The sequence below is a fragment of the Canis aureus genome, chromosome 7, assembly GCF_053574225.1.
Source record: "Canis aureus isolate CA01 chromosome 7, VMU_Caureus_v.1.0, whole genome shotgun sequence".
Classification (NCBI taxonomy): domain Eukaryota; kingdom Metazoa; phylum Chordata; class Mammalia; order Carnivora; family Canidae; genus Canis; species Canis aureus.
In genome coordinates this window covers 13,247,968-13,264,808 of record NC_135617.1, presented here as the reverse complement: position 1 = coordinate 13,264,808, position 16,841 = coordinate 13,247,968, and the positions used below count along the sequence as shown (strand labels likewise).

Sequence of the window (16,841 nt, the reverse complement as noted above, 5' to 3'; positions counted from 1 at the left end):
TTATCATCCTTAAAATAGGAATTATGCATTTGATGAGACTGTTCAAAGAATTAAATGTGATATTTTATGTGAAAGTGTTCCTAGGATAGAGTAGGACTTAAGTAAATAATTTTCTTCCCCCGAAACCTGGCATTAAGCCTCCAAGAAAGAGTAGCGATCAATCAGGATAGACAGAATATGATCCTGAGGATTTCTATTTGGTAATTCCCTCTTGATCTGGCAAATAAGTTCCTTTACTTTGGGGAAACAAGTCCTTCTGTCCCTGTATGCCTTCTCATCCCGCCCAGAGTGGGAATCCTTCTCCATTTTTTTCACACACCTAACAATTTTCACTGCCTTTGTATGGCTTATCTCCTCCTTTGTTAGGGTGGGGTGGGGAGTAATAAGAAATATTTTCTGGTAATGCCTCTCTAATAGATGCCACTTAGGTATATAACTGCTGATACATTATTGCCTTTATTATTTTAAAAAATATTTTATTTGTTTGTTGGAGAGAGAGAGCAAGCAGGGGGAGGAGTAGAGGGAGAGGGACAAGCAGACCCCATGCTGAAGGCAGAGCCCAATGTGGGGCTAGATACCACAACTCTGAGATCACAACCCGAGCTGAAATCAAGAGTCAGACACTTAACCCACAAAGCCACCCAGGAGCCCCATTCCTGCCTTTTTTATCAGTGCTTTCTACAAAGGGAGAAGAAAGAATGTCATAGTCTCTCTAACAGAAGTTACCATATGTCTTAGAAATACCTTAAAAGATGTATTGTCTACATTTTTTCTCATTCTTTTGTCTTCATTTCCCTGAAGCACAGTATATAATCAATAATTACTTGCTAAATGAATTAATTCATTAGCTGGGGGTTGAAGTATGACTTGGAGGTATAGAAAGTAGCAAAAGGAGGGACAGTAGTAATAAGGGGATGAGGGGAGACAGTACAAAGTAACCTCAGGAATCTAAAATTTATACTGGTAGAAAGGGTGAGTGAAGATTTTTGGAACACTTAAAGGTTTGTAAGCCATCAAAGTAGAGTACTTGTGGAGTATCTAGGTCTTGGTATGATCTCAAGAATCCAGGCAAAGACAAAGTGACTTAGAGACCAAATTTTGACACTGATAAAGTTGGGATACAGTAAATATGAAATATATTGAGTGGGAAAAGATTTACATATGAAGCGATAGAGTATTGAAGCTAATTACTCAGTCATTTCAGGTGATCTGGAGGTCTCATAGAATTGTCAAATCTAGATAGGGTGTTTTCCAAGATAAAGAGGATCACTTTTATGGTCTACATTCATGGTGAGATGGAGAAAGTACATTGGAGGAGGTACTCATCTCTCTCCCTGCCACCTCGCCCTCCCCAGATCCCAGATGATGGATGGACAGCTCCTTTAGGAAAAATAGCAGTCAAAAGTCTAGAAAGTAAAAAAAAAAAAAAAAAAAAAAAAAAAGTCTAGAAAGTTCTGAGGAAGTTCTGAGGTCTGGTAACAAAAACCTTCCCTGACACAATCCCACTCATCTATCCCACAAATATATCTGTAATCTGATTACTTTTTTTACCATCCTCATGCTAATGTTCTGGTGCTGTCCACAGTCGGCTCTTCTCTGGATTATTACAGTAGCCTCCTAACTGTTGTCTTGCTTATACCCTGCCCTTCATTAAGTCTAATCCATCTTAATAGATATAAGCCAGAGATACCCTTTTATATTTATGTCAGATCATATTTCTCCTTTTCAAACCCCTCCCAAGGCTTCTGTATTGTTTTTAGAGGAAAATCCAAAATCCTCTGGGACCCAACCCTCTGCTTCTCTCGGACTGGATTTTCTATCAATCTCTGGTCTCATCTCTGGGAATTGGCTTCACTGATCTTCCTTACGGGCTTTACACTTGTTCCAATCACAGGACCTTGACACTTGCTGCTTCCTCTTCTTCCAACTGTTTCCATAGATCTCTCCCTTGCTTCCTTCACAGTTCTACTCAAATATCAACTACTCAGGGATACCTTTCCTGACCACCCTACATAAAACAACACCTTCCCCCATGCCCGTGTTCCCAACATACCCCATTCTCCTCACTTTGCTTTATTCTTCTCTATAACACTTCTTGCTATCTGACATCTTATAAATTTGCTTGTATACTTGTTTATTGTCTATCTTCCTGCCTTCAGTGAGGGCAGGGCTTTTGTTTGTTTTGTTTACTGCCATTTTGCTAGCACTAGAGCAGTGCCTGCCAGATAGTATATACTTAGTAAATACATTGAGAGGTTTCAGAAATGAATAATAGATCTCATTCTTCAAGGTCAGATATTAATTATTCCGAGAGAAAAAAAATCCCTTAAGTCATTATGAGTTATGAATACCTCGGTGTCATTTATGTCTAATTACAGCTCTGAAGACTTGAGGGAATGGGGACAGGTGGGAATCAGGACGCCTAGCATCCAGGAATTGCCCTTAATGCACTTCATCTCTAAGGCTCTTGTTGCTGTTGCTTAGATTTCATCAGCTGTAAAATGATGTTGTTAGACTAGATTGGAGGTTTTTAGTGTAGGATCTAGGGACTGGATTACTCCACAATGAGCTTTAGGGGATATGTGTATCTTCTACAAATTTTTGTATGAAAAATTTCAAGGCCATGTAAACGTGTACTTTTTTTTTCCCAGATGAGAGAAAGTTCTGTGACCCTGAAATAGAGTAGAAGTCCTTGAAGTCTCTTTTAGTCTTAACTTCCTATGATTCTAAGTTTTGAAAGAGGATGACAGGAAACAGCCTGATGCTGCTCTACACAGCTAGAAGGCTGTCTTAGTCCTGCCACATCCTGAGCAAGTCACTCCTCTTCTCTCACTTCGTTTGTGTGACTTGTCAGATGAAGGGTTGGGACTAAATGATCCAAAGTAATACCTTTTGATTGTAATGCGATACAAACAGAGCCAATCAAAACAGAGGAACAAACAACAAACAAACAAACAAAACCTGTAGTCAGCTTGGGAATTTCAGACTGGGCCTTGCTGGGCCTTCAGGAGTCAGACTGGTAGACCTGCTAATGTTCTAAAAGTAGTTTGAGAGGTAAGAAAAGGGAAGATCGTGAGGTGGTTCCTGTATAAGACTCTAGCTGAGGGATTCAGTGACCTCCTCAGAGACAGAAGATTAATTCTTACAGATGACTGGGAATAGAGAAGAAAAACTTCCCCATTGCCCCTAAAGAGATTTGGAGTCTGATTCCTTAATGTATAACCTCGCAAAAGCTGAAATAAATTATGGAAAATATCTCCTTACGGTGTTGAACATTTTTATTTTGAAGGGTTAAATGAGTGTGTGTAGTCTAATGCTCCCTTGTTATTCAACTTTTCTCATTAGAATTCAGATAACATTGTGTTATTGAGGAAATGAATTTGTCACAACATGCATAATTTTGATTTGTTTCATTCTCTGAGCTCTCTCCCCCTGCCCTCCAAGCCCTTGCTAGTGCCTGTTATTTCTTTCTTTATAAATGGGTCCTGGTTGCTCTGGAGAAGAAATTTATGACTAGGGTCTAAGAATGCACATAGCACTTAGAGGAAGTTGTCTGAAGCCTCTCCTTTCCCAGATAAAAGGCAGTAGGGGACAACAGTGTGGAACGTGGAAGGTTGATCCCGTAATCCCCTCATTCTTTCATTCAGCACCCACTGCACGCCAAGCCCTATGCTGAACACTTAAAGTCAAATGAGACACACTCCCTGTTCTGCTCTCTCACAGCCACAACAAAACCTAGCGGGATGCCCTCGCCCAGGGAAATGCACTGGAATCTACTCTGCGTGCAGCGTTTTGCTCCTCCCTCCCTGGAAGTGGGGAGGCCGGATTGTATGATGACAAGGAGGGTGTCTTTGGCCGGTAGACAAGTTGTCTCCATTCCTCCTGCGCGGCAGTGGGACTGAATAGGGTATTTTTTCCGGGCCTGGCCCCAAACTGGGCTGTGCCTCGAGGGCCCATTAGGCTGCAGGTCACAGCAGCTGGAGCCCAGGCGCCCAGAGCCAGTCACGCGTCTGTGCCGCCCGCTCCGCGGGGCACAATGGAGTCATTGACTATTTATTTACTCCGTACAACAAGGCTGCTGTTGACTTAATTACGGGAGCCTCCCTGCCACCCCCTGGATCTTTAAATGACTAACAGACTCTCCATTGCCACTAACCAATCTCCCCTTAACCTCTGTGAGTCCTGAGTCTCCCCAACCTGGGCGAGCGCAGTAGGCAGGTAGGAGGCACGGACTCCCAGGTGGGGTCCAAGAAGCAAGAGCCTGGTGGTTTTGCTTGGGAGCCACGTCGGGATTGGCAGGACCCCTTCGGCGGAAGCCGGAGCTACCCCAGGGCATGGGGGAGGGGTGGCAATGCTGAGCCAGGCTCGGGCGAGGGCTTAACTGCAAGGGGGTTGTAAGGAAAGCAGCAACCGAAGGACAGACTCGGGTCTCCAGCCAAGAGGTGTCCGACTCTGGGGAGGCAGAGCGTCTCTATTTCCAGGCCTTCGAAATTGCAGATTTCAGCGCCGCGGGGCATCAGGGCTGCGGGAGCCCCCGCGGAGCCGCAGGACCTCCCCCGGCCCCTTGCTCCTGCAGCCCGTTGGCCCACGGTTTCCAGGCTCCCGCACCGGCCTGCGCCCCGCTCAGCCTCTCTCAGACCTTTTCTCGAATCGCCGCTCGCCAACTTCCTCCCGGGGCAACTTGCTAAGTCTCTGCTCTAGTTAATATTGCAGGGCCGAGGATAAAATAGCAATGGTATTGAATAGATGTTGACTTATCCGACCCAGAGGAGCAGAAATCAGAGATTGTTTGCAGAAGCTAATCGTTTCTGCGGAGAAGCAGGGGAAGCCTGGAGGGCTCGCCACCAGAGGCTCCTCCCTGAAGCCGAGCCGGGGGAGGCTCCCCCCTCCCCACCTCGGGTCCCTAAAAGAAGTCCTCCCGGGAATTTAGACCTGGCCGCCTGGCCAGGCTCCTTTCTGGAGCCTCTAAGTCTGAGACCTCAGGCTCGGCGCCCACCAGGTCTCAAACCCAACTCCTTTCTGCAATTTGCTTGGGTTGCTAGTTCAAGGACCCGGGCGGGGCGCGAAGGCGTTGGTCATTAAGGCGCGGGACAGGCACGGGGACTTCTCGCCAACATCCCCCCGCCCCGCCCCCCATCCTCCGGAGAAGTCTCTGCTTTCAGGACCGAGGCGAGGCAGGGTGCGCGGATTCCAGGGGTCTAAGGGAGGAGGAGGGGGTGGGGGTTACAGGCAGGGCGAGGGGAGAGCACTGGTACCCAAAAGCTGTCAGTGGGGGTAAGTAGCAGGTCGAAACCTTCACCCGCAAACCTCAAAGGGCACTGACAGTAGTTGGACTAAAAGGGCCACTTTGGAGACTCCCGGCGCTGCTCCCCAGATCCTGGCAGCGCAGAAGTTTCGTTGCTATGGTTTCGTAGAGGTATAAAAGCCACACACACACACACACACACACACACCCCAGGACCAAACGTGCTCGGGCTCCTTATATGTGTTGTGCCCACCCAGGGCCCGGCGAATTCCTCGGGGTTGCGGAGCGGGGGATGGGGAGGTTGGCATCACTCGCGGCCGAACATCTCAATCCCAGTCCCTCCATCCCAGCGCGGGCGGGGCTGCGCAGCAGGAGATGAAGTCCCGGCCCGGGGGATTCCCAAGGTCCTAGGCTGGAGGCGCCCGGAATTGTCGCCCTTTCGCTCCGGCGGCGCAGGGCCGAGCGCTGCGCCCCGGTGGCCGCCGCCCCGCGAGCGCGCAGGGGCCGCGGGGGAAAGGAGTGCGGCGCCTTTAAAGCAGGAGGCGAGGAACCCCCGCCAGGAGGCGTGTCCGTGCCCGCCGCCGCCGCCGCCGCCGCCCCGCGGTCTCCGTCTCCGTCTCCGCCGCCGTCACTCGCGCTGGGCGCCCGCGGCTGCGCTCCTCCGCCCCGGAGCCGCCGACTGGCCGCCCGCGCGCCTCCGGCCGCTCCTCCCGGGGCCACCCCTCCCCCTCCCCGCCTCCCGCGCCCGCCGCCGAGGTAAGGACTCCCCCGGCGGGCTGGGCTCGGGCTGCTCCCCCGCAGGTGTGTGTCCCCCCGGAGGGCCCCGGGCGCGGGGGGGGGGGGGCTTCCCGCTCCCGGAGAGGAGGCAGGCGCACGGCCGCGCGGGGCAGCTCCGCGGGACCGCTCTCCGCCAGGGGCTTTGTCCCGCCCGCCGCAGCCGGTTCCCGTCCAGGCTCGCTGGCCCGGCAGGGGCTGCGGGCGCTCGCCTCCTCCACGTAGAAGCATCTAAGAAGCGGGCGCGTCTGGAAGTGGCCTCGGCTCCGGGGACCCACGCGAGGCGAAGAGGGACGAAGGCGAGGGCCCGCCGATCTGCCTGGACGCAATCCGCCCTTTTCCTCCCCCCCCCCCCCTCCCCAGCTAACCCTGCTCTTTAGTTCTGTGCTCAAGTACAGACCCTCATTTTAAACCAGTGTTGAGAGCGTCTAGGACAAACTCGGGCGGGCGTCCCATTAGGGGAGTGGGAGTCACCAGGGCGCATCAGGAGCGTTAGGAACTTTAAATGCCTCTCTCGGCCCCTGATGCTTTTACGGCTCAAGGAGTTCTTGACCGAACACCACGACCTAGCTGAGACTCCCTAGATAACGATCTCCGGGAATAGGGGACGTTAGAAAACTTACTACTACTCTTCTTTTGGTGACACACAGATCCCCTTCTAGCATTTCTTCATCTTCACGCTGTAAGTATTCCGTTATCAGGCATTACCTGATGGATCAGTGATTATTTTTATTTCAAAAGAGATGATGGATTCATTTGAATATTAGCTTGTTAGTTACTGGAAGACAGGTAATAATATTTCAATTTCGATTTGCCTAACTTTTTTTTTTATAGAAACCACTCCCAGTAACCATCAAGACATCTCTCAGTGGCCTTAGAAGCTCATTAAGCAAGCAAGCAAGCAAACAAACAAAATGAAACACACAGAAGGAAGGGGATTCAGAAATAAGTGATGCCTGGAAGTGTTACCTGTTTGTTTTCTTCCATCAAAACCCAAAGAGGATTGCACAGATTACAATTTTTTTTTTAAGAAGAAGAAGAAGAAAAAAAAAAAAGATTCCATGACATGTAAAGCTTTTCCAATTCAGTGTCATAATTAAGATACACTTCTTTTTCGGCATCTAAAAATTAATTAAAGCTCTAAATGTCATTAATCATCAATGCAGCAGAATGTTGGTGGAACAGCTGATATGTGTTTGGAATCACAAGGGATTGCACAGCATAGCATTTATAGTTAGGAAGAGTGAAGTGCAAGTATGCAACAGTGTGGTTTTAACTGATATGGGCTCTGAGTTTATTATCTGGGACCTCTAATGCCTTGGATGAACAGCCTGTTTATTTTAGTTTAGCTTCCATACAACAGGCCACATGCATGGAAGGATAGGTCAGGTGTTGCTGTAAGATGAGGTTTCTCAAATGTCACTAACAGCAGGACTTTGGTGACAAGTCAAGTGGAATCCTCAGAAAGAATTCTATGTGAAAAAAAAAATAAATGTAGATATGGCATGGGAAAAGCCTTTGAAACACCTTTGAAATTCAGGTTGTCCTGGGATATGTATTTGCTGTTTCTTGCAAAAGGTATAGGCATTGTCTTTTTAAACGTGATGCTGTAAGGATTATTACACATTTGTACATGCCCCAGCAGGTGGCAGCTAACTAGAATAAGATTCATTTTCACTGGGAGAATAGAAAACTAAAATTGCTTCTCAAGTAATAGTGCCCAAGAATAAGAGGTCATTAGTGTCAGTAAATATAAAAACACAGTGAAAGATGAAGCTAATGGCATTTTGTTGTTGTTGGAACAAGCTTTGTATGAATATGATATGCATTTTATTCTTTGCTAATTTATCAGAGGTTTGATATTTCTTCATGTCAGCCTTGTGTGTGTGTGTGTGTGTGTGTGTGTGTGTGTTTGAGGTTTACTTTTAGATACAGCTTCTGTGTGTGCACATATATGTGCATTTGCAGTTTGTCATCTCTGCTTTGACCTTGGAACCTACAGAGCTTTGGCTCCTAGAAATAAAGGTTGCCATATGGTTAAAATAGACAAAAAGCAAATGAGACTATGCAATAAGATGTGTAAATCTCACTATTACTAAATATACGATTGCCTGACACCAAATAGTATTTTTTTCCCCTTTGAGAAAGGAGTAAATTATAAAACTGACACAGTTTTTAAAAAGAGTTCCTTCTGGTCAGTGAATACTATATAATGACTTTATCAATCTTTCATATAGCCTTAGAACTATGATGTATGTTATCAGTATTAGGAAGAAACTTGCAATAACTTCAAAATTGCCTTACTCTGAGGTATCTTCTTTACCATGAAGTCATTCCATTCTATTATTGGAAGGTAGTCTTAGGATTTTTGTTGTTTTTATTTTTGTTTTAAGGGTTGTTGCTGCTTTTGTCCTGGAAGTGAGCAAAGTTTAATGAGAAAGAATGAAAATTAATCTGATTACCCTTGCAACAGAAGAAAAGCCGAAAGTGGAGAATTCTAAAGCAATACACTAGTTAGACATTTTAGAAATGTCTTTAGCCACTGAACGTTGACAGTATGTTATTCAGTATTCTGAGTTCTTGGTGGTCTTTCAGGCATTTTTTTTTAAAATTCTGAGAAGCAGTAGCTTAATGCTCATGAGGGAACTCACGGTTAATGTAAATGGCTTTTGTAATAGTATGCCCTCGAAAGATGACTATTAGCACATCCTGGCTATGCCAAGCAATCCTAGTAAGTCACACTGAAATATACACACAGCACAGTTGACAAAATAGTCCTCTTGACAATATGAGCAATGCAATAATTCAAATTCCCAGACTCTGTGTAGTAGAAATATGCACATTGTCACTTCAAATGGCACATTACCCATTCAATGTACTACTTTCAATGTACTACTCCAGAATAAATCAATCCCTGGAGCGCTGTCCGCGGTCCTGAAGAAAGGTCGTCCCCTATCTTGCAGAAGTTCAATTAGACAGGTGGACTTGCAGTCTGTGATGTTGAGGTCTTTCAGATTAGTTGATGGATGTAAATGAACCTAATTCAGCATATGTGCAAAATTGGTTCTTTGGGGACCAATTAATAGTAAGAAAAATTTATGATAGACTTTTTACCGTTTAATATATACTGAGTAAGAACTTCATGAATCTGGAAGCTTGATCTTTCACTTTTCCAACTAGACTTCCAATAAATAATCTCACAAAAGCCAAATAGTTTAGAATATTATCTTTAGGTAGAGAAGTTACAACTGTAATGTCAAATGCCATTATGTTAACAGAATATATGAATAGGGAGTTATGGTACATTTTGTTTTCTCGGGTTTTATTAAATGCTAACTATACTGCAAAACTGCAGTATTTTGATTAGTCACAACCGAACATGCTATTTTCAGGTAGGGTATATCAATCATATCGACAGAGGAAAATACTAAGAATATTCATTGTTGCTCTGGCAGTCATTATTATATCTGCTAAGATCAAAAAGAGCAAGAATAAATAAACTAAATGAGACAACAAATACATAACGTATTGGACTATACATGCCTTACAGGAGATATTTTAAACATGGACTGAAGGAGTCGCTAGATACCCTTGGTTTTAGCACAAGGTGTTCCTTTTAAAGTGCTCAAACAGTCAAATTATTTGATTGAATTGCCTGCTACACTGCAGAACTAGTCATTCATGATACTTATTTTTGACACTGCAGTTATGCCTCCATCTTTTTAAAAAAAGTCAATGCCCACTTAATGCTTTGGCAAAATGTAGTTTTATTCTCAAATCAGCCTTTTATAATACCTTAAGAAAAAATACAATGGAAAAATCTTTATGATGGGATTAAAACATTACATTGTTTTCTTGCTATCTGGAATAAATAGTATTCATAGCCCTTTTTATTAAAAAATTAGATATTCTTCAAATAAGGTATAATCTTATAGTTTTTTTTTTCATAAGGTTTAACCTATACCCGGTTAGTTGGTATGAAAAACAGATCAATTTTAAGAAACAAGTCCAGTAATTTGCCTTTTGTGCTACTTGATGGCTTAAGATATTAATATGTAGTAATATACTTATTACTAACCATCTCAACTTCACTTATGAATGTAAAGTAGTACGATTGGCTATTTTAATTTCTGTGGCCAGATGACAGCATATTACCTATTTTAACAGTAAAACGTATTTTCATGTTAAAATAATGCATATTTATGTACTTTTTTCCTTGAACAAATTGCACCTGGTGAAAGCCAAAACAGTCATTGCCTGAAGATTCTAAATATTCTGACCAGATCACTAGACAATAATAAGGCATTTTAAGATAAAGCTGTGATGCTCAATGTTGCCCAGGCTATGATCCCATATTCTGTCTCTGAAAGAAAAACATACTCAAAAAGCCAAAATGAGAAGAAGTTTGGGCATAAATTATTAAGCCTTTGGAGTTTGCTCTACCAACTTAAACATCATTGTCTTTTTACATATGCACAATTATTTTAGATGAGCTAAAGAAATGGGTGGGGGAAATATGATTCCTTCATTTTACTTCAATACTTTCCTCCTAAAAGACCACTTAAAGAAATCTTTCTTTCTTTCTTTCTTTCTTTCTTTCTTTCTTTCTTTCTTTCTTTCTTTCTTTTTTTTTTTTTAGTTCCGGGGTAGCAATCCACAAATGTCCACTCAAGTTTTTAAAGACTATCTTAACTTCTGCAGTTGCACTCCAATCTACATTCACTCCTGGACACACTTTTAAGAATATAAACAAGACTCCCTTTCAAACTAAACACAGGTTACATTTGCAGTACATTCCTCTGTCCACTTCCTTTTTTTTTTTTTTTTTTTTTTAACAACTCCTAGGCAAAGCGACTTCGGTTCAGCTCGTCATTTATTTTTATTTTATTTTTTTTTAAATCAGCTCGTCATTTATAAAAATTCATCAATAGATTGCACAGAGTCCACCTGCATACACACCAGTCACTCTCTTAGCCAAGACTCTTATGGAAAATAAAAAGCACTTTCCTCCACGTAGATAAAACCCGACTTCTTCCTTGCAACTCGAGGCGGGCGATGAGATCGGTTGCATAAGAGATATTGGGAAGCTCGCTGGCAGGGAGCCTTAACAGGCAAGCAGCTATCTCAATTTTTCTCACTTAATCTTGGCTCCACGTCAGAAGCTGTGCAGCAGTGCAGTGGGAGAGGGCCTGGCAAAACCTTTGCGAGCAAAGCGCCTTTTGTGCTGGCACCGTGGCTCGCTACCGACACCTCGGCGGTTTGCAAGGCTGAATTTCCTGCTGATTCCCTCCTCCTTTGCTTCCCCAGGCTCGCGCGGCCGGACATTGTGGGTGTGCGCGCTGGATTTCTCCCGGATGCTCCCCGACTAACATGGATGTCCCGCCATCCCTTGCAGTGGAAGGTTGCTCCTTGGCGCAGTGAGTGAGGAACATGCAGCGATTGCTAATGGGTCTGGGACGCGGAGGCTCCTTCCTCTGTCTGTGACCATGCCGTGATCGTGCCCGCGGCCGCCACTCCACGCATCCTCGTTCCTACCCGAGCCGGGAGCCTAACGCCAGATCGGGGAAGTGGGTGCCGCGCGTGTGGACACGGAAACACCATGAAGATTATTTCCCCGATTCTAAGTCATCCAGTCTTCAGGCGCACCATTAAACTCCTGCTGTGCTTACTGTGGATTGGATATTCCCAAGGAACCACACATGTGTTAAGATTTGGTAAGATGCCCCATCCCTGTGTGCGGCTGGATGTAAACAGGCGGGTTCGCTCCCCCGGGCGGGTGGGCTCCCCGCCTTGCGACCTGCTCCCCGCTCCGCAGCCTCCCGGGGTTTTCGAGAACAGCCCCGCCACCCTCCAAGCCCTGGGTCATTTCATTTCCTTTTTTTTTTTTTTTCTTTTAATTTCTTTTATTTAAAAAAAAAGAAAGAAAGAAAAGAACGCAAAGCCCCGGGAGGGTGAAGTGAGTGCCAGCGTGTGGTAGTGGGCGCCGCACACCCCGAGGCCAGGGGCGGTGGGGGCGCCGGGGGCGCAGCGGGCGGTCGCGCCCCGAGGTCGCGGCGGGAGCCTCGGGGGCCGCCGGGCGGGCGGGCGGGGGGGCGGGGGGCGCGCGGGCTCCTCGCCTCCGCACCTGCGGGGCCGCGAGCTCAGCACCTGGTAAACTCTTGGGCGACTTGGCGTCTGTCCGCCTGGCTCTGGGACCCGGACAGGCATCCGCGACTGAAAGGCGCTGACCCTTTGGGTTTCTTTGGTGGTCAGAGAGCCTTTTTGGGTTCATTTCACCGCTTTCCAGCGCCGGGCGCTCTTATGGGGACACAGCGCTTAAAAAAAAATACATTACATATATATTGTTATAAGGTTGAAAGGCGCCACTTAGCAAAAGGATAAGCTGTTTCACTCCGCTTAGCTGGAGTGAAACAGTATCCTAAGGAAGGGTTTTTGGTTTGTTTTCAACTTGTGGGTCCTCCTCTCACAGCTTTCTTAAGCGCCGTCCTGGCCTCATGAATGATTAACGGTGGTGACTGGGGCGGAGAGGAGTTGTGCCTGGGGACTCTAAGCACGCAGCTTTATTTCACCGCGGCTCCCTGCAAGAGTGGAGTGGCAGCTCTCTGTTAAGAGGCATCTACCGCTTTCCTGAAGGAATCAGGGCTCCTTTGGAGCTCGGAGGAGAATCTCAACGTGGGATTCCGGGAAACGCTAGCTAGTCAGGTTTGCTTGGAGGACATGAAGCGTGGGCAACACTCAGCCGCTGGAGATGGCCCATGGAGTTCTAGTGGGAGCAGAACTAGTCAGGGAAAGTTCCCTTAAGTAGATAAGAGGGAGAGAGGAGAAAGCCAACCAGCTGAATGCTCCCACCGTGGGTGCCTCCTTTGACAGTTCAAGTGGATTTAGTCCAAAGAGTGCAAGAAACCGTATAATCCTGAGCATGTGTCTTTGAGATAAAAACAGGTTCATTGTCAGTCAAATTTAAGTTGAAGTGATTGCCTGTGTCTCCTATCATGTCAACAGCACCTTCTCTCTTTCCATTTTCCCAAGTGCTTTTTTTTTTTTTTTTTGGACATGATAAAATCTCTCATCTTCCTCAGGCTTTGTGGAACCAGGGTAGGAAAGCTTTTCACATATTAAAAAAAAAGGGGGGGGGGGAATCCTGCCTTCCCCTTCCCACATTCAACACGTAAATACCTGGAGTCCAGAAAACTGGTTATCACAAAGAGAGACAACAGGTTATATCTAAATTCCTACTGTAACATTTCTTTTTTTTTTCTTTCTGCTTTCTTCATGCCTTTAGATGGTACTTAAGCACGTTGCTCTTAGCAACAAGCGTCCACAGGAATGCCTGTTTCTTTGGATGAGATTAAACAGGTTCCTGTATCATTGAAAATGTGTGTGTGTGTGTGTGTGTGTGTGTGCAGCTGTTCTCTTTCAAGCATGGTAAATGCTACAGTATGGTAGTTTTGCCCAATATTTTGAGTAATACAACCTACTTATTTGGAATACTGAGGTATCTTCTGAAATGTGTTTGTGAATGAGTGTGCTTTAGCGTGTTTGCTTGTGGACTGGGTGGAAAAAAAAAAAAGAAGAAGACTTGGAGCCGAAAAACTGCCACCAATACTCTAAAGATTTAATTATTGCTGCTCTTGTCTTGCAGCACAATATTTGCTGAATCATTAGATTGTTACATTCGCTGATCATTTCATATCTTCATATTAAAAATCTTGGCGACTATAGCAGAGTGTGTAGCAGCTTTCCAAAAGAGCTGACACACACACAAAAATATATTTTCCTAGACCAATGCTTACTAAGAATGTCCTTAAGAAATAGGAGAGCAGGCAAAGACCTTCTCACAGTGCCTTGATACCCTAGACCAACAGCTCAGTTTTTAGAGAACCTGTTATTTTCTCCATTATCTTCAAACATCTTCCACGTGGAGATCTATTTTCTCTGATTTCTGACTTGAGTTATAGGGAAGGATTGTGTACATTGTAATCATTGGACCATTTCCCTGTTGGGCCTATTTGGTTGCAATGGTAGGTTTTTTGTTTTTTTGTTTTTCATGGGGGAAAACATGTTTTGAGTGGGCTGGATGGTTGGTTGAGTGTGTATAAGCCATTCTTGAGAAAGGTTAATTTCAACTTTGATTTAAAGGGCCAACCAAAACCTCATCCTAATCTCCTGTCTTGTAAGGGCAGGGTTTGGATTTGTTGCTGGAGCAGCTACCCCCCGGGCAGTGGCCTGCCAGGTGTGAGTCAGAAGTGCTGCCTCTGCTGAAGAGATGGCAACCAGTCCCTTCCCCACTTCCCCCACCGACCGGGCTTGACTAGAGGCTGCCAGCCACCCAGCGACTCAGCCTTGGTGCTATGGCAACTGGGGAGCCCCGCCAGGAGGCTGCTCCAGCCCCCATTCCCGTTGGTGGTGGAAAACCGCCCTCAAGGGCTCTGTGCTGTCCTTTCCATCCCAGTCCCCGCCTTCCAAGCCGACGCCCCCCCCCCCCCCGCCCCCAAGGGCCTTAACCCAACCCTGACCCTGTGTCCTCCTATCAAAGTCCATGGATTGGGGAGCTGCCTGCACAGGATGCTGACCCTTGCCTAGTCCTTTGCGATTCTCATTTCGGCAGATCTTCCGGGTACAAAGCTCACTCACTTGTGCTGGGGCTCTCTTGCGCACACTCTCTCCTGCACTCTCTCCCTCCCTCTCTCTCTTTCTCTTTTTTTCTGGCGCTCTCTCTCTTGCCCTCTCTCTCTCTCTCTCTCTCATCTACGCAAACACCCGCAGGCATGCACTCTCGAGATCTAAGTCCGACGCTTTGGCACAAGGACGCCTCTCTAGTGCCGGGGAAAACTTAGGCAGCCACGCCTAGGAGCGCCTGTCTGGGCACACCCCTCCCACCCTCCCTGGCTCCCACTGAGCTTCACGCCGGGCCTGCCCCTCATTTGCTTAGCAAACGTCTCCGAGAGAAGGTGTGTGGAGCGCTGGTCCTTGGGAGGCTCCCCGGAGCTTTAAGACAGCCCGGGACAGTGAGGGAAGGGGCTGATGGTCAGCCTGGAGTCAACTCCTCAGAAGCCGGGAGGGCTCACGCCTCTCCGTGGGGTTGGGCGGTTTTGGGTCTTCGATCCTGGCTGCGCACCTCTGAGCTGGCCCACAGCACCCACCTGGTGAGAGGATATCGGTGGACAAAGTGGATGCCGGGCAGGTAGAGTCGGTTCCTCCACTCCAGGTCAGACGTTCGCAGAGCCAGCTTTTCCAGGTGCCCCAGCCGCCCCCAGCCGCCCCCAGCCGGCTGCAGCCCGGGCACCGAGGGTCCCTGCACCATGTAAATGAGGCACCTTTGTGTCTCTGCAGCTGCGTCCCAGCGACCGGCTGGAGAGGGCAAAGGCAGGCTCCTTCCGTTGGCGGGGGCGTGCCCCCAATACCAGTCTCCCTGCTAAACGACTGCAGCTCCCGGTGCTTGAACACTGCTTTTGTTACACTAGCCTCCCTTTCTCCCTTTTCTGTTCAGACCTCTGCTCCTGGGAAAGCGTGGAGGTAGAAAGTGGATCTGTTGGGGGCTTTCCTGGGCTAGCACGCAGTCCGTTTCGTGGTTTGGGGGCGTTGGCATCTTCTTTGAGCAGTCACTCCTCGAGCTACCACTTGTTTCCGATCTTCGAGGTCGGGTGATTTTTTTCAGTCCTTATCTGAATTGGCATTTAGAACGCCAAGAGCCAAGACATCAACCCAAACTTTCCCCCAAACTCCTGGGCAGCTTCTCCAAGCTAGTCCAGTTGGAGGAGCTGAGCATGTGATGTAGGCCACTTCTTTCCCTCAGTTGTTTCGACCTAGCTTTTCTTTTAAGCTGGCCACTAAAAGGGCTTTCTTTAAAGGCTTCACAGGCGAGGTCTTCCCCCCAGATGCACTCAGCCCTCCTGGCTGCTGCACACTGGCCACCACTCTATGGCACAGCACGTAGCCACCTCCCAGCACACATGCGGAAGGTGAAGATGGCTAGCTCAGGGACAGCTCAGATAATAAAACCCACAATGTGAGAAGGAGTGGAAAGAGTTCCTATGGAAATCCCCCTATTTGCTGGGCATCCTATGGGCTCCCAGATATAATAATTAGTAGCAGATGTACTACAACATCAAGGAGAGCGAGTGAATTGACTGAGCTTAGAAGCTGTCACTCTCTACAAGTTCTTTGAAAGAGATTTTTCTTCTTTTGGGAGGTGAGGTGGGCGGGAGGGAGGAGTGGCCTTACATCTGGAAGCAGGAATACTGGCTCTTCAGAGGCGGGGAAGGGGGAGTAATAGCGGCTACTGTTTGAAACAGATAAAGCCCGAACACCTGCTCAGCTGAGCTCTGGAAAGCAGGGGAGGGAAATCTTTCCAAGAATTGCCAACACAACGGCCACTAAAAAATTCTATTTTTCACATAAGTTCTCACTTATTCTTAAAGCTTCAAAGACTAACTCTGATGTGATCCATCAACAGAGGCACACTCATTTCAGAAAATGACTTTGAAAAATGTTCTTTTTGTCCTCTAGAAATATCACCCCTTCTCCACCCAGACACATGGAACTCAACACATTTTCAGGCTTTGTGAGGTTGTCTTTCAGAAGTGAACAGGGGTTTATATGTCGGTAGACATTTCTTTAGACAGACACCTTCCGCTCTTTAGTTTAATTCAAGTGATTATTGCAGTGTGTTCATTCTCTGAATTCTCAAATGACACTGTTTCAACATTTACTCAGCACAGGAAAGTTAATGTGAATTGCTCCCACACAAAGGAGGAACATACCATAGACCAAACACAGGATGTATCATTGATTATCAGACCCTTTTCAAATCTATTCACCA

The 16,841-nt window shown here is 46.6% G+C and overlaps 1 protein-coding gene across 6 annotated transcripts in view; it reads left to right on the top strand.

Annotated features, from left to right (window-relative positions):
- The window catches only part of GRIK2 (glutamate ionotropic receptor kainate type subunit 2), a 1,064,497-nt gene that overhangs the window by 407,648 nt on the left and 640,008 nt on the right, over window positions 1-16,841 (top strand). For 5 of the 6 annotated variants that reach the window (XM_077902956.1, XM_077902954.1, XM_077902958.1 and 2 more), the window contains one exon: window positions 11,327-11,733. In XM_077902956.1, the coding sequence (XP_077759082.1) occupies window positions 11,619-11,733 (115 nt within the window). In that variant the 5' untranslated portion in view covers window positions 11,327-11,618. Of the gene's footprint in view, window positions 1-5,905; window positions 6,002-11,326; window positions 11,734-16,841 lie in introns of those variants that run through there. The other variant, XM_077902959.1, reaches the window with a different exon arrangement.